Below are 22,800 nucleotides of genomic sequence, written 5' to 3'. Positions count from 1 at the left end.
ATCTAAACTATACAATTGTAATATATAGTTTATGTATTATGTTTATTAACACTAAAACATAACTTAGATCGATAAATAAGTTTTCATTTAATTTAGAAACCAAAGTATGGTAACGATTTGTCGAGATTATAATGTGTGACGATGTGTGACGTAATATATAATAAATATATATTATGTGTAAATAAATATATAATAAATATATATATTACGTGTAAATAAATATATAATAAATATATATATTACGTGTAAATAAATATATAATAAATATATATTACTTGTGACGTAATATATATATATATATATATATATCGGCGTGTTTTACCAGGCATTACGATATAATGACAAAGGGACTCCTTTCGAAAAAGACCCTCTCGTTGTTGTCGTCGTCGTTGTAGAAGGTGAGTGATTTTTCGCTCGTTTAAAGACCTACTATAGCTGCGAAATTTTCCCTCTTTTTTTCTTTCCTCTAACCACTACAAGCTCAGAGCTTTTAAGGGCTTTCGAACCCTTAAACTTCACCGGAGTGTAGTATATGACTCGTTAAGACGAAAAAAGGACACCAGTATTTTCGCTCTTACCCTTGAAAATTCGTCATCCTTTAAAGTTAATGACGGTTGAATTTTTCTGTTTTTTTTTATTTTTATTTTTTTCTTCTTTTTTTTCTCTTTTTCTTCAGATATATTAAATGTTATTTTGTACATTCCATCATTAATTTCACTTAGCCTATAAGCTCGATGTTCATAAATATTTGTGTTTTACTTAATTCCGAACTTGATTAATAATATTCACAATAAACATTTTCATTTTAATAATATTTAGCTACCGTAGAAAATCGATTATATCCAAACATCGTTCAACCGAACGTTTATATCTATCGTTATCGTATCGATTAACATATTTTATCGTATACATATAATTAATGTTGTAAATTGTTGAGATGAATAAAATGATTAAAATTGATGTATCGATTATGATCAAATTGAGCTTGTTAAAGGTTCTAGGTATTAGAGGCAATTTAATACTAGTTCTAAAGTATTTCTAATATATTTTATATCGATTTTTTCAAATTTTACGTTTAATTACTTATCCTAAATGTGTTAATAATATGCGTGACTTCATCAATTTTATTTTAATGATCAATATGGGAAAGTATAGATTACATTGGATGAAGATTATGTAATACTGTATCATTTGAAATACTTTTATTTATAATTTCTTTGAGAAAGGAATCACAAAAACTAAAATTCTATGATATATGTTCTAAATATTAAACGAAAGAAAATAAGAACTTCTTGAATATAAAAAAAATATTATTAGAAATATTATACTAATCTTTTTCCAGACATTTTGTCTTTCCGTATTTCTTTGTCTTTTGAAATAAAATAGAATTATACTGACAACGGGTCACAAAAATATTTTTACATGTTTTTTTAATCGAATAAATTTTTTGCTAAACTAGTCAAAGTGTTTTGTATTTTTGAGTAAATTTATTAAAAGAAAAAAAGAAAAAATATAATTTCTTCGAACTAGATAATATTATATAATTATTATTATTATCATATTTAAATATTTTTGACTGGCTCGTACATATTCCTTCCATCATTGAGAAGATTGAATCAGATTCGGCTTTAATGAAAATTAATAATTATTTTCTTAAAAGAGTTTCTTTTTAATAAACGAAAGAACATTATAAACTATGGAACTAAATAAAGAACAGTTCAATGAATTAATTAATATATTCGACGGACTTTGACATATGAATTAATTTTAAATTTTAACAAATGTTGAAAATAAAAATAGATAATATATCATAGTTCGAAATATAAAAGCTTGGAAATAGAAGTAGAAATTTTGATTCGAAAGGAGGATCCTATGTGCAGAAACTCCTTGATCCGTTTATCCATTTATTTTAAGATGAAAAGCGGGAGCGCGTCCGGCTTATTTCGTTCCTAGGTCAGATGTTACTTTGTTCTCTCCAACGTACGTACGTTGAAATGTATTTTAATATTCGTTTCGAGCACACGAGAGATGGAAATACGTTCGGACACTGCACTTCCTTCTTTTCTTTCTTTTCTACATTTTTGTTCGTTAAAAACATAATCGTATTACTACCTTTCATTTTCTTCAAATTATTATTTTCTTTTTTTTCATCTTTCTTTCTCCTCATCTAAACAAATAAAAAAGAATATTTTGAAGATTCGCATACTTTTAATTTCCATTATAAAATACCCTCTTCTCTTCGAGTATCTTAAAAAAGAAGAAAGAAAAGAAAATCATTCGATTAACATCCGATAATTTGGCAGAGCGGAAAATTGAATTTCTCGTACTTCTCTTTACCGTGTACAATTTTCGAACGGCGGGCCTTTCGAACATTCGCCGAAACTTCTGCTTGACCGAGCGAGTCTACCAGGATCGGTTTAAACGCACCGTATCTGTCTCGATTAGAGAGCATGTCTGGTTCGGTTAGTTAGTTTACCCTTGGCGCCTACGGTGTGTCACTAGTTCCAATAGCTCGTAATTCTTGGTAGCGATTCGAAAGCGATCGCTATAAAATTAATCGACTTTTTCTAGAGAATATTTTTTCAATTGAGGATTTGATTATGTAATCTTGCGAACGAGAGAGTAAAGAAAAATTATTTTATTTTTCCGATCTTTTTTCAAAATTATATTCCCTTTCTCGCTCTCTCTCTTTCTTTCTCTTTTTCTCTTCGTTTTAAATAGTGACAAAATTAAGATAAATAGAGAGAGAGAGAGAAATAGAGAAGGAGAGAAATAGAGAGAGAGAAAAAGAGAGAAATAGAGAGAGAGAAAGAGTGAGAAAGAGAAATATATTCCACGAAATCATTCGTTCTCTCTAGGCGTCACAGGAATGTTTATTTAACTTATGAACTTGGCATATAAGCGACGAACTCGTTGCCCGTGAAGAACTTCTAAGGAAATGGGACAACTGCCTCAAAGTCGAGCGATAGCAAGCATGAACGTGAAGCTGGAACATGAGAACACGTGCGATAATAATAGACAAGCCGTCGTTCTCTTCCGCCCTTTACGTTGTTCCCTTTTGTTTTCCCAGCGTATCTTAACAAATTGTAGCTCTTAACTATCTCTCTTTCTCTCTCTTTCTCTCTTTCTTTCTCTCTCTCCCTTTTTCTTTCTCTTTCTCTCTCTCTCTCTCTCTCTCTCTATCTCTCTCTCTTCCTCTTTGTCTTTCGGTGACTCCTTGTAACGCATAATGTTGTGCGATATCGAGATAAGTCAGGTTTCGTCAAAAATGCGACATCAGTTTTAATGGAATATGTCAAAAGCGAAAGATATCGACTTTTACATTTTTCTTTGAAAGTACGTTTTTGTTTTTTTTTATTGTTTTTTGTTTGTTTTTTTTGTTTCTTTTCATTTTTTTTTATTTCTTTTTCTTTTTATTTTGATCGAATCGAAACATATCTTGGACGAATATAATACAATCGCCGAATTTGCATTTTCGGCATAGATTTTAAATAATTGTATCGATGAGCGAAATGTGAAACCAGAAATCATTGAGACAACTGAAAAATATTTTAAGCATCCAATCCATCTGTTCTATGATTCCGATAGTCTATTCAACTTTATTTCTTTCCTGCTTTACTTTTTCCTTCTTTTTCTTTCTTTCTTTCTTTATCTTTTCTTTTCTTTCTTTTATCTATTTTATTTTATTTATTTTTTTTTTCCATTGAATTCAGCCGAACAGAACTCTCTTCTTCTTTTTCATTCTTCTTCTATTTCTTTCGTTTCTCGAAAGCACGTTGCGGAAGAAAAAAAAGAATAATTCATGCTTCAAGTACTCGTTCGAAAAGACGCTTCTAAAACTCGTTGTTATATAAGCGACTATAATGTATTGAAAGAGAAAGAGAGATAGATACAAAAAGAAAAAAAAGAAAAAGGAAAAATAGATACACTTGGCCCTTAAATATATGTTTCTTTTGTATGTTTTCTTAGATACAATAATAACGACAACAGAGAGAAATTCACAATTAAATCAACAATCTGAACAATTTTATAGTAAAACTAGACGAGTTAATTCGTTGGAAAGAAAGTTAACATCTACATCGTGCGAGAACGTAACTTGGCTAGGTCTTCTAATCTATCTTCTAATCCTTTGATGAGGATTTAATTGTTCGAGTGGGAGATGGGAGGCCATCGCGTTAAGCGTAGTTTAACAATACGACCGACACAACAATGAAATGAAACGAAACGAGATGAGACGAAACGAGTTAAGAGTAAGTATAAAGAGAAGATGAGAAAGGATAAGAAGGTGGATGATGAATACGACGATGAGACGACGATGAGAGATGTCTAAGACTTAGATCTTATTCGTACAATGCATGCGACGATACGAAACAGTACACAGTACTGCCAATTTGATTTATCAGTTGATCGCGCTATCTCTGCTATCTCATGCTTGAAACTCCCTTCCAAACTAGACGTCTTCTTGAATTCGCTTATAGCAAGCTCAAACCAATGCCGTTTCTGATGCTATTGCTGCCAGTTGCTGCTTGAAAATGCACGATCAATGAGAACTCTACGTCTCTCTCTCTCTCTCTCTCTCTCTCTCTCTCTTTCTTTCTCTATCTCTATCTCTCTTTCTGTCTTTGACGTGAGGATAGTTATGGCCTTTTGATTACGAACTCACAAGGAGAAATTCCATATAATCGATGCTCAAGCAGACGTATTTTGAAATAACGTTTCTGATGAATCTTTGGTCCACCATGAAATTCAAAATGGAAATCCTTCGTGTTTTTCATGGTTCATCTCGAATAATGAAAATTGAAGTTTGGAGCATGTACAATTATAACAGGAGACTAAATAGATATATAAATTGGCTATGTCTAATGTTTCGATTTGTTTGAATATCTTCAAAATCTTAAATACAAGAACTTTTAAAAAGAATCAATTTTATTAAACTTATAGTTTCTTTAGACAAAAAGCAAGATTTTATTTGATCATTTAATTGATCATAGTATAATTTAAATCATCCTATTTAATAAATCAATTAAAAGATTTGTTAATTGTTGATATTTGTTAATATTTGATTTGATAATTGTTGTTTGAATTTTTTCGTAACTTCACAATTAGATTTATTTGAAAATTTCAAAAATCTTTAAATCATTTTTTTTCTTTCCCTAATTTATTGTTAAATCCATTAACTTGTTAAGTGATCAATAAAGGCAAATTCCAAATTTCAAAGATATTTTTGGATCTAATTATTTTATAATGATTTTTACATGCAATTTTAAGATCCATGTAAAAAACGTTTCAATATCCTTGATAAAAACGGTTACACGTAACGTAGGTATTCATCGATGCGTAGAAAATTCTAGTGGAAATATCAAGCGTGAGTCAGACAGAAACGTCACCTTTTTCTCTTTCTCTTTCGCAGCTTGTCTCTTTTCATATTTCCATTTCTTTTCTTTCGGCAGAACAGGATAACCGATGCGAAAGGACACATGAGTTGGTTATGTTATATTCGTATGAGCAAATGTCAAAGAGAAAACGGATATAAAGTGTAGTAAGCTCTATCTATTTATTGTTAGACGGTAACGCCATTGGAGAACTTTCAGAAGAGTTCTTTTTCACTATGGAAATGTGGAAACGTAATGTATAATGTCTATGTGTATATGTTTGCAAGTGTGACGTTTCGCGGTTGACCTGTGAAACAAAAGAAAGAAAAAGAAAATGGTGGAGTAGAAAACTCGAATAAAATTCGAATCGGCTGACCGGGGCGGAGTTTCGCGTCATTTTACTGTCTGTCTCAATGCATCGTAGAACGCTTTTAATCCTCAACATGAGAAACGCGTTCTCTTTTTTTTTCTATCTTCTCTCTATCTTTCTTGTCTCTCTTTTTTCTCCGTTTGTTAGCGAACGAAGAACTGGTATTTTGTAGAAATGTTCGATAATGAAATTCAATAATGATGTGATTTTTATTACATCAATCATTTGTATTGTTTTTTTTCTCTTTACTTCATCACAATTAGTAATTTGATCAACAATTTTTAATAATTAATAGAACTATATGTAACCGTGTCTTCGTTTCGCTTTTATTATTTCTATGAAATATTTCAATTTTTTTTTGACGTCTATTAATCAACGCTAATTGCAATTCAGGTATTTCTTCATAATTGAAATCTATTTAAGTCACTTTCATGGTTGAACGATCGATATAAAATAGTTGCCCGATGAGTCGACGGACTATTTTCAGGTTGGTCAAAAACATTTTTTTTTACTTTAAAGTAATTACATGCGTTGGTTAGTTGTTCGCTTTAAGATCTTAAGCTGAATGATATCCTCGTGAACGCTTGAATGACTAACCAAGCCAAATTCGTGCCATTTTGTCGTCTAACGCGCTTTCTTTCCCTTGAGTATCGTTTGCCAGTTCGATGGCTACTCACAATCAGTCTCTCTCTCTCTCTCTCTCTTTCTCTCTTTCTCTTTCTCTCTTTCTATTCTCGCTTCTCTCTTATAAGATCAATGTTATATAAAAAACAGTCAAAAAAGTCGAGCTAACACATATATCGAATTGCTCTACGAATTTTTGTTGTTTCTGTTAATGTTGACCATAGTGGAACGTGTCGCTCACTTTCTCGATACTCAAATCCGAGTTAAAGCCACGTTTTAAACGTGATATTCATTTTAAGTATTTGTATCGCGTATATATTATATATCTACATATATGTACATACGTATACATCTAGTACGAATGTAATACATAAGTATGAATATAATACATGGCACGTTGTCATTGGTTATTAACGACGCATCGTTTAAATTATCGACGAAAGAAATATAATTCAATCGAATTTATATGTAATACTTCCTATTGATACATTAAAAATATTTTAATTAAAATTCATATTACGATTATATTATGAGAATGTGCGAATTATAATAATATAAATGTTAATAGGGCATATAGTTATTATTATTTGTGATAATTATATTTTCTTCGTTAAATTTTTATAATTATTTAAAGAATAAATTTTATCATAGAAAGTAAGATCTTTTTATTTTTTTAGATTATGTTGATATATGTATATATATATATATATATACATATATATATATATGTATATATATATATATATATATATATATATATATATATATATATGTATATCTGAATGTAATAAATGATAGGAGGTGGGGGCAAAAGGATGTTTTATATTTATCCGCGAAATATATGAAGGAACCAACCGCGTATAACGAGATTTAGTACGGCATGATACGGTTGGAGGATATTTATGCAAAGCACGTAAATTCACAAATCGCGTAACCGAAATAACATTTTTATATGACCACGCAGTATCTCGTACTCGTATGCCTTGACGTATTCTGTCACTAGAAGAGGCAATTTTTGCGGATTCCGTAGAGTATGCGTGTTGTGAATATTATCGCTTTACTGGCTAACATTTCCGTATGAAAAGAAAATAAATTCATTCGAAAATATTTTTATCGTTACATGGAAGATATTATGGCAAGGTAATAACGTGGTTACATCTACAAAAGTCAAACTACAAATATTCGGTGTTTTAATTTAATTAAAGTCATTATAGTATATTCTTAATAATTTATTTAAAAATGTTGTCGCAAAATGTGTTCGATCCATTGAATAAATATGTATCATTAAAAAAAAATTAAAATGCGTATCTCAGTAGGAAATACTTTGGAATTATTTAAAATAGAATAAAAAGGAATACAGAAAAAAAGAGAGAAGAAGAAAGAGAAAGAGAAATAATTATACGATATTATAGTGAAAATGGGGATGGAGTCAGTTTTAACGTGAACGTAAAATTCTATTATACGCGAAAATCCAATCTTGAGTGTCTACGACGTTAATTTGAATTTACATAGGTATGCAGGGCATGGTAAAGCGCAACACGTGCAAAACTTGCGCGTAGCGCCAAGATGCGCAGTATGATTCTGGTCTAGTTTCTTTCTAGAACTTGACAAGACTCGAAATGAAAGTAAGAAAAAGATAAAAAAACTAGACAAACGTAACTAAATTAAAGAGGACGCATGTTTGCTATGAGAAAAAAGCAAATGTCGTTAGGTAACACTCTACTTTCGTAAATCAAGTAATGTTTTTTATTAGATAAACTTTTAATAGAGTTAGAAAGAATACACTGACTCGTATTTTTCAGATTTACGTTTATCATCGATACAAGTTGAAAAATATCGTTTTCATAGTTGTCAACTTTCAATCAAACTTGAGATTTACGGAAAAAATGAAAATCGTTCGTATGATAACGTAAAAGAAAAAAAAGAGAAAATTTATAAAGCAATTTGAAGGAAGAATTTTTGTTTTTTTTCTTTCTTTTTTGTTGTTTTTTTATCTTGTCGAAATCAACGATGGATAACAAATTACTTTCTTTGGATCTCACATATCACATATTAAACGTACAATTCTCCTCTGTGTAATTAATATAGTATTATTATATATAAGTATCAATATACATGAATATGAAAATGCGAGAATGTATAGATTATCTGATATCCTTGATCAAAATTATATCGAGTATGTAGATACATCAGGTAACGGGCGTAAAATGCTTTTGAAATTGCAACCAGTCGGCCATAGCGTTATTTCTTTGTACCTCTTTTGCTCTTTGCCGTTCGTTTTCAATTTGAATAGGTACCTGCATTCGGGAGAGAAGACAATGATGCTCATACAAATGTTCTCTACCCATAGACATTTTCTCTCTGTTCTCTTTCATTCTCTTGTGTTCTTATCTATCTCTTCTTCCTTTTCTCTTCCTCTCTTACTTTCTCTTTGTATATTTTCGTGTGTCCGGAACACGTCAATGTGGTAGAAACGAGATAAAATTTCACCGATGGCCGAGAAGCTAAAATGGTTGGTCCAGTGAATTCCCCATAAATGGTATTACTAAGTATGCTTGGAATTCCCTATGGATTTTTTATTGTTCTTTTTTTTATAAATTGCAATTTATAGACAATTTAGTGGACTCCTATTTTTATATTCTCCTTCAATGAGGCTTATACTTCTGTATGTGTATGTAAATGTCTTATGTAGGCAGTTATATACATAACTATGTGATACTTTCATTACTCATTTTTTCGTTCATTACATTCAGAATTTCGTTCATTCAGGTAAAATTGATAATAAAATTTCTTTAGTCTTAAAAGATTTTATTTTCAATGTTTACACCTTTGTGTTCCTATTACTTTCTTATCATTAAAAAGATTTCTAGAAAGACCTATAGAATTGTACTATAATTGATGGAGAATTGTTTTGCTTATGGAAATGAATCGAAATTTTAAAATAGTTTCGTTTTTTCTTTTTTTTTATGCATTAAATAAAAATTAAATAAAACATCAATCCAGTAATTATTTACTAGCATATATATACATAAGATTGATATACTTAATATATACATTAGCTATGGTACATTTTATATCGAGTAAATCTGAACATGTTTTTTTATCGTTAAAAGCTATTATTAAAAAATTACGTTAATGAATATTATAATATCGAAAAGAAATACGAAAAATAAGTCGAACGAAAATAATATCGAATGAAAATGATGGAAAATTAATTTTTGTAGTGATTACAAATAATATTGTAATGAATTTAAAATAAATTAGTCATTGACTATGTGAAATTTTACTTCCATGATAGATATTTTAAAGATTAATCTTCAGATAATAGATGACAATTGTCAGCTTTATTGAAAAACGATTTTCTTTATTAATTCTATCGAGAGAAGCACTTAAGAACACTTGATTTTTTTCCCTCTTTTTTTTTTAATTGATAATAAGTCTATTGCTTTGAACATAAAGTTCGTATCCGTCGAAAAATTCAAACAGAGTTATTGGCAGTTTATTACATAATCAAATTGCTTTTAAATTACAATGAAAAAGTAGGCAAAAAAAGGGAATAGAATATATATTCATTCTTTCAAACGAAAAATCGACAGATAAAGAAAAAAAAAAGAAAAAAGAAACGTTAATCGATATAAATATGTTTTACATATTTTCTATAAATACGTTTTAAAAAAAGAATTTCACGATTGTCGACAAGTCGACGATGCTTTTTAATATAATATGTTTCGATCGATCAGAAAATCCGATATTACGATCATGATCTTTCCCACGAGAAACATCGAACGTTTGGTGAACGAGATCGAATTCGTGAATTATGCTGGTGCGTCGGCGTTAACTTCATCCCGGCCATGTTCTATCTCACGAAACGATCTGTGGGAATTCTCGCGAGTTTAATCGTAACTCGGCTTATACTAAATGTTCGCTTATCTCACGTTTTAAAGTGTAAGTCGCACGTTCTTCCAGGTTCCTACGAATATAATCCTTATGTATCGTTTGAAACGTCTTATTCAAGTTAAGTTCAAAGCTAATCATAACAAAAGATTACGAAAATGTTTTCTTCCCTTTCGAAATTTTGTTATTTATTATCTACGTCTTTATAAATGACTATTAGAATTAATAAAAGAAGAAAAGAAGTCAAATGAAAGAAAAAATAAATGTTAAGAACGAATAAGTTATATTTTCTTTTCTTTTTTTTTTTAATTTAAGTTTGTTTTGTTGACGTTGTTTCTTATCTTATATTTCGTAATTGATGTTTTATTCGTTAAATTGATTTAAGGATAGTCGGATTTAAGGATTTAACAGTCCGTTAACAATCGGTCTCTAATACTTGATGTATGTACATAAATTCCATCTCTTATTTACGGTAGATTCGTCGAAAGATGGAATAGAGAGATAATTCATCGGATTCGATGGAAAAGCAACGTTTTCAAAATGCAATATTATCGATTAGATTGATGGTATTGATGGATTTCTTTATAAAAGAAAAATCGTTATAATCGCCAATTAGGAAGTTTGGCTAATAAGATTTCAATCATCGAAACGATCTCTACTATTGTACAATTACATGTACATATTGATATACATTTGTTATGTAATCCAATTACAAACTGTCGCAGTAAATTCAAAGGACTTAATAACGTGTTTCGTGCGACGATCGATACGTCGTTCTTCCGTTTGTTGATATGATTTACACGAATTGAGTGGAAATGGAAAGAGGGAAAAAGAGTAGGAGAGAGAGAAAAAGAGAGATAAAGATAGAGATAAAGTCAGAGAGAGAAAGAAAGAGAGAGAGAGAGAGAGAGAGAGAGAGAGAGGGAGAGAGAAATAGAGAAAGAGAGAGAGAGAGAAAGAGAAAGAGAGAGATAGAGAGAGAGAAAGAAAGAGAAAAACAGACATATAGGAGACAGAGAGAAAGAGAGAGAAAAACAGACATATAGGAGACAGAGAACAAGAGCAATTAAAGCGTTTCATTCGAAAGCAGAGAACGAATCTAACTGGCAGTAAAATTAATTAACAACAAACGTGGCGAAAGGGAGAGAGAAAGAGAGAGACTCGACGACCCGATTGCTAGTTTAAACTAAATTTCGCGGATGGTATTGCGACAAGTACTCGTTACATGAACACTTTATATCTAAAAAGAATTGAAAATTATTTATTAAAAAAATCTTTAGCTTTAGTAAGTGATATCTTTCTAGAAAAAGATAAGCAAACAATGCTGCACAACTATTACACTTAAATTGTAAGTAATAGTAACTAGATTATTAGGAAATTAGTTTAATATAATTAATTGACAGCTTGTTATTTCAGAACATAATGATTGACAAGTATAATAATTAGTAATAATCTGAAATTATACTAATTTACTTCATAAGTATCATTAGTAAATTTAGCAAGGAACATTGGTCAATTTATTCAATACATATATATGTAGATAAGCAAAGCTACTTCTGTTTACATGCAGATAACAAATATTTCTTGATGTTCGGTGTCTATATTTAGTTAATGATGTCTATTTGTTCTACTCACGTACGTATAAATATACATAACACGTGTACACTACGCATATACACATATACATATATAGTATACAAGAGCTGGCCAATCATAACGCCAATTAGTATCAGATATTATTCAAATCATTTCAATGCATAATTTAATGCATATTATCTATCATTTATAATAAATACATGGTAAAATATATATATATATATATATATATATATATATATATATATATATACATACATTCATTACATATGTACATTCATGACATAGTAAAGTATTATAATAAATATGAAGTTTCAAATAAACGATCAAATGTTTCTACAAATCGTACGTACAGCTCAGACTCTCGAAACGTAAGTTATCCATCTTACGGTCGAACTTTTCATAGGATTGAAGTTTGTGTAACGCGCATGAATGGAGCACGAACCACCAGAAAGTCGTATAACTCCTTCCATGAGTAAGGGCTTACGTCTTAAAAACTTCAATCCCTTTCCCAGGCAATTTATAAAGTTATTGCTTTATATCGAGTAGCGTACATAGCAAAATTTTACTACGCTATTTTGAAGAGAGAGACAGAGACAGAAAATTACAGAGAGAGAGAGAGAGAGAGAGAGAGAGAGAGAGAGAGTTATAGAGGGAGGGAGGGAGGGAGAGAGAGAGGGGGTGGGGGAGATGAAGATGCTGTAAACCACGAAGATTAAACGCTTCATTTCGCCGTCGACTTTAATCGAGTATCTCAAAGCGTTCGAGCTTTTAATCGAACATCGACGACGATGAAGACGAGGACGAGAACGAGGACGAGGACGAAGAAGACGAAGACGAAGACGACGACAACGACGACGATGACGATCTGGCGAGGATTTAATTTCGCTCGAATCTTCAAGTTAAAAGTGGTGAGAAGATTAAAAGCGACTGGTAATTCAGACGATACAGAAGTGTGGGTTAAGACGATCATATCAATGATAGTGTTAACGTAAAGATATGTTTTTTAATGCGCATGTTAGAAAGAAATGTTGGTTCCATCGGTTCGCACAAAAATGCATGATCGATACTAATATAACTTCGTCGTAAATCATTCACCTTTTTCCTGTCAGCTCACTTGCTCCGGTCCTCACCAAAACACGCACTTACTAACGAGAATTTTATGTATTTTTACGATATACCGTAGATCGTGATGTCACGAATGCGCAAAAATTTTTTGCTCTGTTTCATTTTTTCACTTTTCTTTTTATTATTTTTTCATTTATTTTTTTTTCTTGTAATACCTACGTTGAGGTTACAACAAAACGAAGGAGTTACAAACGTTTTCTGATTTTATAATTGGAATAAAGCGGGAGAGAGAGAGAGAAAGAGAGAGAGAGAGAGAGAGAGAGAGAGAGAGAGAGAGAGAGAGAGCAAAATCTTATAAAAAAAGAAGCATAATGATTAAAAATGTATCATCTTACACAAACAGATTTCAATCTATCAATAATTTATTGTAATTATGTAGAGTACATAGAAAGTGTTATGGTATCTACTTGTTTTGGAACTTTGTGTAAACTATCGATAAGTTTTATAGAGTTAAATAATTATTTGTACGATTACAGATATGTATTTCGTATAATGTTTACTAGCAGTTAACGTGTATTATTTGTAGAAGCTCGCATTTCACTCCCTTCGATATACAGTTACTTTGATCGATATTAAATTATGGAAGAGTGTATGTGAGATTTTTATATCACGATCGTGCACAGAATGTCTTCGTGAAAGCTTATTATTTGCTTATTCTCTACTATATGCAAGCTTCAAGCTTCTCTCTCTCTCTCTCTCTCTCTCTCTCTCTCTCTCTCTCTCTTTCACTCACTCTCTCACTGCTTTTCTCTCTTTATAAAATGTGTGAATGTATGAGTGTGTCTGTGTGCGAACGAGCGCGTGTGTATATTTATGCACTTCAAATAGAATCGAACGTGTGCTTATAAGCTCGCGGCTATATATTCTTTTCTGGCAGACGACGTTGTCATTTTTGTCATCGTCATCATCATATTGGTTATTGTTGATATTATATTGAAGAATCGATCTTGGCTTCTTCGATAGCGAGATATTGAATTTTTTTACGGTGTCTCTTGCTTTAAAGTTTAAATAACGATGTTAAAAGAAGGTCACACAGATCAAAATATCAGTCGTATTTCGCATGAAAAAAATATAGATTAGAAGTATACAAAAACAAATATAAACATTTGTCTTATCAGTCTGATCGACATAGTTCTAACGAAATTATGAAGTAATATTTGAAATGTTTTCTGGCAGTCGTCGTTTAACGTGAATTTTGATCAATTAATAAATCTTCGTTAAGAGGAAAGCGAAAGCATGCTGCGGCTAAAGATTTTTTTCTTTCTCTCTTTCTCTCTCCCTCTTTCTCTTTCGCACTCTTTCTTTCTCTAGATAGAAAAGAATAATTTTTCTCACGAGTTTGTTCCTAAAGAACGGGGGCAATTAAATCTACCCTTTTATATACGTTCCAAGTAATTAAAGACTGGCACGTACGATAAAACGTGTTTTATCTCGAGGATTTGAAGAATTACTTATACCTTTCTTCTGTTAAAAATAAAAAACTGTAATAAGAAAAAAGAGGGAAAGGGAGAGAGAGAGAGAGAGAGAAAGAGAGAGAAAGAGAGAGAAAGAGAGAGCGAGAGATATCGTACAAATCCATCGTACTTAAGAGCACCCGGATAATAAAATCGAAATGAGTTCTTTCTCTCCTGCGCTATTTAAACGGCAATTAGCGTCTGCATTTTTATGCTAATTTCTTTTTGTCCTTTCTTTTTTTTTGTCAGTGAAATTTTATTGCCATATTATAACGTTTTCGTTGCTGTTCCTATAGATTAATTTTATTTCGAATCGAATATTATTCCGTTTTTCTTCTCTTCTCGGAGATTGAAATTGCTAAAATTTGTATAAACAAAAGAACGTTATACCGTTTCTATGATAAAGTGCTACCGTTTTTAGTATAGATATTACATGCTCCAGTCTATGGATGACAAAAACAAAAAAATAAAAATAAAAAGAAAAAAAATGTTTAAAGCCATATGGACCACGAATTGGTATCGTTTTATATGCCCAAGAGAAAAATATTTCGATGAATATTTGTATATCTGTATCCAATACATCAATTGGTATTGATTTTATATGCATTCTCGTATTTAGTTGTAGATGGAATAGCCCAGCGCGGATGAATAATATAGTACTATATTCAAAAGAAAGGTGTTTTAAGAGATTGTTCGTCCATCAAAATGTTTTTTATGAAGAATACGTCAGAAAATAATTTATATTAAAAAATTGTTTGAAATATTTTCATAAATGTACTCGAGTATAATGTACATGTATAAAAGACTTCAATTTTCAAATGACTTCGTAAAAAGGTGTAATACGTAGAGAAATATTTATATAATCGAGAAGTTACGTTATTTAAAAGACTCTAGACACTCGAGGTAGAAAGGTTTTTGAATATGTGAATTCAGAAAAAAAACAAAATAAATAAATACATATTTTATACGTGTAAATTTTGATAGATAAAATTCGAATTCATTGTGAATTTCGAGCGAGCAAAAATAAAGATTTTGGTGAATGTAAAGATGAAAAGTTCAAATTCAAATTGCAACTATTTTGATAATATAGGAAAATTACAGAATGATGAATGGTTTAGCATAATCGTGGCCGAGACGTAAAAGCGAAATGAGCAAAGCGTGGATCGGTCTTCAAGAGTCTTACTTTTAGAATGTCACAGACAGAGCTGACTGGTTTATCTTTTTGTCTCGCTCTATTCTCCCATCACATTTCTGAACATAAAAGTTGCTCTTGTTTATTTTTTTTTCTGTACAATTATATACTCAATATTGGTGTCATTATTCTTATAACAATCCTCGAATTTTCATACTTTTTTCTGTCTTTGTCTCTCTTTTTCTTTCTTTTATTCTCATTTATGCAACAGAGAATATGCAACAGAACAGATCGAAGTGGGTAAGAGGGGAAGAATAAATTAAAATAAAAAATGCTCGTTACGGTATTTTTGTAAAACAAAAAGAATTTATCTGTATTATCTATGAACGTGAATGCGCTGTGAGTGAGACAGAGAAAACGAAAAAGTCAGATAAAGAAACGAGAGAACGGTTAACCTTATAGATCTCGTATACTCTTCTTTAAATTTTTGTATAAAATGTATACCGCCTTCTTAGCGAAGAGTGTTTTAAACATTTGCGTATTCCAATCTTCTACTAGGCGATTCGAGTATGCACCAATGCAGAATAAACGATGAACGCGACCGAATTTTTTCTCTCTCCCTCCCTCTCTCTCTTTCTACACTTCGTGGAGGCTAGTACCTACTTTCTCATTTTACGATCGATGAGATATGATAATAGAAGCAAAACGGAACGTCGTTCGAATCCTAATGATTCTAGACATTTTCAAATATCGTTAGAATTATTAAATATAGTCATTATTACATTATATTTCGATAGATTTATCAAATAGTTTTTAACCTAGTTATTTTTATTCTTATCATGATGTTATTTCAAATATTGTTAAAACTTTTTATAAAACGTACAAAGAGCTATGAATTTTTCAATATAAATATCGAAAAATTCGTGTGTTACATAAAGTGTATCAATAATTAAACAAAATATAGTGTTTCTTTATAGAAGTGTATAAAATACAAAAAAAAGCTTTTAACAAATTAAACATCGAGTACTTTTAAAAAAATTGCATTTCTATTTGATAAACTTGGTTCTTTTTTTATTTTTTTTATACATATCCTATAAATATAATTCTATAGCTAGTTACGTTTATTCAAAAAGATCTATATGATCATTAAAAGTTAAATGCCTTAATGAAAACATACCAACGAGTTATTACGGAGAAAAAAAGAATAGAAGAAAAATTCTGATCATATTAACAAACGTGAAACTCTTTAAATAACGAGGTTACAAGATTCTATGGTTAAACTCATAAAAGTTCATTTCGCAGCTAAAAGTATAATATCATGATAAAGACGATGGAATACATGTTTGGCCTGGCGTTGGCAGTAATTTTTCATTGTCGAGTCGCCGCATGCGATTCCGTCACCGCTACCGAGGAGGAGCAATTACTTACATAAAACAATGTCTTGAAAATTAACCGTACAAGATATTAACGTTCGATGTATTAAATGATTTTACAATATGTACGTGTTACAATAATTTTCGAATTTCTTTGCCGAAGAATAATTGTACAATGTCTTATCTGCGAAAAAATTTATTTCGTTCCATAGATCATACGTGATGAGTTAAAATAAATTTTAATATCTCATCGACGATGGATTCGCATCCAGCATTTAAGTATATTAGATATTAGATACATTAGGAACCAGAGAAAAAGAGAGGAGAGAGAGAGAGAGAGAGAGAGACATTGAAAATAAAATAAAAGATTTCATACTATTGGAGAAAAGACGTCGAAGGGCTAGATGAAAGACGTCTTTTCAGAAGTTGGTATTCCAGTTCGATTCACTTGGACAGAAGCAAAGTCCTATCCTCTTGAATCAGAAAGAGAGTGAGAGAGAGAGAAAGAGAGCGAGAGAGAGAGAGAAAAATAAAGTAAGAAAGAGAGAGAGAGAGAGAGAGAGAGAGAGAGAGAGAAATAAAGTAAGAGAGAGCGATAGAGAGCGATAGAGAGCGAGAGAGAGAAAGTAAGAGAGGAGAGAGAGAGAGAGAGTAAGAGAAAGAGGGAGTTGAAGGCACACGCACGGTGGCGCAGCCCTCATCAAAACTGGTTCACGGATGGAAGATCACCGTAAATAGGAGGAATTAGACGAAAGCTCGCGGCGTAGCGCCTGTAATTTGCGGACCATTCCATCCTTCTAAAGACCTACCATCTCCCTCTTTCCTCCCCTATGTTTCTTCCTCTCTTATTCCGTTCGAAACAGTGTACCGCTTTTCTACCGGCCATTATCCCCCTTTTGTTACAACTCTGTTCTGCCCAGACGTAATTCGATTCTTTCGACCTTTCGAACTTCTTCCTGAGCGGCCTCATCATCCCTTATCTTTTGGTCTTGTTCGGCAAATCTTCCACTTCTCTAAAGGAGCGAATGAACGTGCATCGTATTTTTCTTTGACATTAACGGGTCAAAAAAATGTTGTCAAATTAATCATAGTAACTCTCAAGTTACATACTTATGTGTGTGTATGTATCTGCATTTTGTATTTAATTATTACTTCGCGTAATAATGTAACTTTTATTTTACATAAGTTTATTTAGTCACACAAGTAATTTGGTCATAGAAAGAACAAAAAAAAAAATAAAAGAAGAAAAAGTACATGTTTTTTACTTTTGATCGCTCTACGAAATTTATCAAAATTAAGAGGTATTATATATCCACTAAGGAAGGTCTTTGTTTTTCCGAAGATCGTATCTTATAATATGAAAGCACCCTGATACCATAGAGATTAGTAATATCGTGTATTCTACGTGAACGTCATAGAAAGTTAGTAGAAATTTTCCTCGGAGCATAAAGCTGTATTTCTTTTTCTTTCTAGACACCGGTAAGATAGGGCAAAGGACAGGAAGACAACGTATAAGAGATAGGGGTATGTTTTAGACAGGATAGAATAAAGGATGGTTAAGAACAAGGGATGGGATGTAAGCGACACGAAGAGAGAGAGAGAGGAAACCAAACGAAATGACTCTAGTCAAGATGACAAGTTATATGAAAAGCATTTCACGCTTGGAATAATAAAGACTTATGCTAATTTTCGAGTAATTCAGGAAAAACGATTTTTCATAGCAAATAATAATTTAAACAATATATATATAATGACATTAATAACTTACCATTGATAACGTGAACGGTAACGCTTGCTTTCTTTGCGAAGGTGGGTACGCAACTGTAATTCCCGGAGTCGCTCAATTTCGCATGAGTGATCCTCAATCTGAAACATAAGGCGAAAGGAGAAAGCGGAAACATCAGATGAACATCAGTTCCACCCTAAAGTATAAACTCTCTTTGAAGTATTCCACTTGACGTTACTTCTAATTAATATATGTATTCCTACTCTGAAATATATATATTCCAGCTATAAATTCGAAAGATTTTAAAAAGTCATTTTTCAAACGAAACACCATGATCGTCCGACGTAAGATTTATTCGAATTTTAAGAAGCAGAATGATAAAGGAAAAAGAAACGAGTGGATAAGGAATAGCGAAAATTAACTTGGAAGTTTTGAAGAAATCGTTTCGATTTCTTGTCGTTTTTTTGATTTACTTTTTCTAAAGTATTTTAAAAATGTTCACCAATGGCTCGTGGTTCAGTTATCGATGTTTCTTTTCTTTTCTTCTCTATAAAAAAAAAGAAAAAAGTAAAAGGAAAAAGTCCATTTTCCCGAAGTCTCGACCGGTCCATCGTAAACTTCCAACCGCAGCCGTGGGCGTTGCATTTTATCGGTGTATTTCAAAAGCCTCGAGAACCGATACTGGCTGTCACTTCTGTTAGGTGGCCAAGAGCATGAAGAAGAAAAGTATGAGCACAAATGGGTACGCGTACTTGAATGGAGAGCCTAGAGCGATAATCAACTCTCGCAACTTGCCTGTCGTTTTTCAAAAGGGACATATCGACGACAAGGCAACAACTAATCGATGTCGATATCAGATAAACTGTCTGAACTGAACATCGCGATGGATGTTTCTATCTTGTGCAATATAATCCGATAATATACCGATGTTAGTAATCTTTATAAAATTTTTTAAATTTTACGTTCAAAGATTTTCAACGCGTTCCGAGTATTCATCAAAGCGTATCAGAAAGGGAAAAAAAGAAAAAAAAAGAGAAAGAGAGAGAGAGGGAGAGAGAGAGAGATCTCGTTCTAGTTGTCTAAGAAATCATAGAAAAACTATTCTCCGTGATTTGCTCGATCGATCATTCGTTAAACTATATCTTCCAAGTTTATTTCATTGCGTTATAATCTATTACTCTCTGGAGACTAATAACGATTTTTTCAGATTATACCGTTTGCTCTTTGTACATTTGTATATATTATAGATTGATACCGTGATATATTTGAAATAGATTTTAGAACGAAAATGACTCTTTTTGTTTTTTTCGAAATATAATATTTAAAGTAGAAAACGTAAATTCAAACATGATCATATAATAATAATAAAGAATATTTATTTTCCTTCATCTTTTTTATTTATTTCGAAAAGAAAAATAAATATAAGTTTGTTTTTTTGACAAAGATAGAGATGGAGATAGAGATAGAAATAGAGATAGAGATAGAGAGAAAGAGAGAGAGAGAGAATAGAGAGAGAGAGAGAGAGTGAGAGGAAATTAATTCGGTTCTTGAACAAGAGCTCGTAAATTCGTCCACGTGTAACCGGCATCGCGCCTCGTGACAATCGTCAATCACGTCCAAAAACAGATGTACAACGTATACGTATGTATGTCGTACGTATGTATTACGTACGTGGAACGTGGTCGGTCGTAATGTGCCCAACGATATTCTAGCCTAGAGAAGCGAGAAACTAGCTAGAGAGTATCTAGCTCGGGTGTACGATGAGAGGAGCTAACCTCTCTCTCTCTCTCTCTCTCTCTCTTGCTCTCGTTCTCTCTTCAACAAGAGGCTACCTAAAATGCAGAGCATGCCCGATGCATCTTCACGGTGCGCAACGCACCTGACAAAGGACACCGTTGTTCTCTCACTAATACCAGAGATACAAGCTGTATCATCGAGCAGTTTCATGGCACGCGTGCTCTCTAAATTATCCAATAATCTTTTATCCTTCTAATCATTTATTTTAATTTGATATCACTTATATTTTAAGCAAGCATATATTTACTTACGATCATCTTTTTTTGTTATACAATGAGACAAATTGTCGTTAAAACTAGAAAAATTTAATTTCGAAATAATGTAATATATAATAATAAATCATAATTTTATGAAATTCTATCAAATAATAATAAATAAAAATTCTATTGGAGTATTTTTTAGTTTGATACTCGCAGAAATATTCTAAGCCTGTATATGGTTATTTATATTCATCTTTTCATAAAATGAACAAAATTTTTAAAGATCATTCGAACCGATATCGATCAATTTTTGAAATAAAAATTTTTGTTTTTATCTCAAACAAAATAGATGTATGTTAAAAGATTTCTAAGATATTAATAATTATTTATAGTTACGGCCATTTGAATTTATAAAAATCTTTTTAAAAGATCTATATACCTGATACTCTGATCTATTATTTTACGAAAAATAAAATGAACAAGTGAGAAATGTATATTAAGGCGTAGTTTTTAGCGTTATTGAAATCGTCATACGTATCATGGCAGAGAGAGAGAGAGAGAGAGAGAGAGAGAGAAAGAGAGAAAGAGAAAGAGAGCAATTAATCTAACCCGAAGCCACGATTTTCGAGATCGAATGAAATATTGTTTCAACGAGCATGCGCGTATTGCTCGATCGTTTCACCGTGACTGATTTTCATCTGCATACCTGGCGTTGCTCTTAAATTGGAACATTTTTTTTCCCGCTCTCACAGCGATATCTACGAGTAGAGTTATAACCCATATCGCAAAGCCGTCGAACGATATACGAGAAACCGCCTATCGCGTTCTACCGTCGCGGATTTTACGTCGACGCGATTGAAAGACCCTTTGTATCGTATCCTTTTTTCCCGCGCAATTCCGTTACGCCGTTAGGTATATCTTTTTTCAGAAATACTAAGCCAGATAGACGAGATATTCGTGAGAGACGACGCATGATTTTTGAATTTTGTCAAATGGAAATATCGAAACGTCCTTTTTATATTTGAATTTTTTTTCGAATTCTAGTTACTATGGAAAAATAATGCCATGTAACTTTGAGATAACTCATTTATCGCACACTTTTATATGTATTATTTTATTTCATCTTTTTTTTTTTCGAGACAAAATTAATTATCAGTTCATAGTCAAAAACAAATTTATTAATATATAGATATACAAACGTTTATTGAGGAATATCAAAGTTTTAAATATAATTTTTTTTCCTTTAGACATAAAAATAAAATTCAATCGGGTCTGTTTTATTAATAAAAGAATATTTTTAAAGGTTGGATTATTATTTGTTGTTTGTGACGATATGGTGCAATCTTTAACGATCCTTTCAAGAGAATGTGAACACAACACCAATAATTACTAACTACCAAGGGTATCAATTAGAAAGAGCGACAGTATCATTAAAATCGGGTCTCTATTTAAGATCGATCATATGGTGTTTCGTCGTTGGTGGTTGTTCAATGGCGAACGTAGGAGGATGAAAGGATACAAAAAGTTTTACCTTGATGTAAGAGCGTCGCTCCATTCCGTTTCAACGGTAATACGTGGCTCCGCGTTGACGTCGTTTTCTAATCGTGGAGACGTAACTACAGCATGGTTGCCACGATACCAAGCAACTGTTCCCAAATGATGAGGACCTTGGGACATGAGGCAGGTCAGTGTCAATAAACTTCCAGTTTTGACGTAAATATCCGATGTTCCATTTATCCTGGCACGTGCCTCTGAAAATGAAAATAAATGAATAAAAAGAAAAAAAGAAACAAAAATAGACGATGAGAGAAAATTTAGATTTCGTTCAATATTCGTGCTATATAATAAAAATGATATCATTTTTCTATTTTCCACCATTATCGTCGAATTCTTTCGATTGTCATGGACAGAATCGCAAACCGGTTCTTTTTATCTCAGAAAAGATAGCCAATTTTTAAAATGCTTCTCTAGAAGGAGAAGAAAAAAAAGGATGAGATGAACGATCTGAGTGATCTCTTTGAAAGGGAAGACCGCAAAGAGTAAAATTTTTTATCGATCAGTTGGTTCGAGTGATTCGAGTGTCGTGTATGTTAGAGAGACAGAGGAAAAGAGAGAAAGAAAGAAACAGATAGAG

The 22,800-nt window shown here is 31.8% G+C and overlaps 1 protein-coding gene across 1 annotated transcript in view; it reads right to left on the bottom strand.

Moving 5' to 3' along the window:
* Window positions 1–22,800, bottom strand: part of LOC124426141 (zwei Ig domain protein zig-8-like) — a 289,633-nt gene that overhangs the window by 23,247 nt on the left and 243,586 nt on the right. The window contains exons 4-5 of the mRNA XM_046967462.1: window positions 22,198–22,417; window positions 18,712–18,809 (exon numbers count right to left, since the gene is read on the bottom strand). Coding sequence (XP_046823418.1) covers window positions 18,712–18,809; window positions 22,198–22,417 — 318 coding nt within the window. The remainder of the gene's footprint in view (window positions 1–18,711; window positions 18,810–22,197; window positions 22,418–22,800) is intronic.

The sequence above is a fragment of the Vespa crabro genome, chromosome 8 (assembly GCF_910589235.1).
Source record: "Vespa crabro chromosome 8, iyVesCrab1.2, whole genome shotgun sequence".
Lineage (NCBI taxonomy): Eukaryota > Metazoa > Arthropoda > Insecta > Hymenoptera > Vespidae > Vespa > Vespa crabro.
Note: the sequence above shows the minus strand (reverse complement) of the source record. Positions and strands in the feature narration are given on the sequence as shown.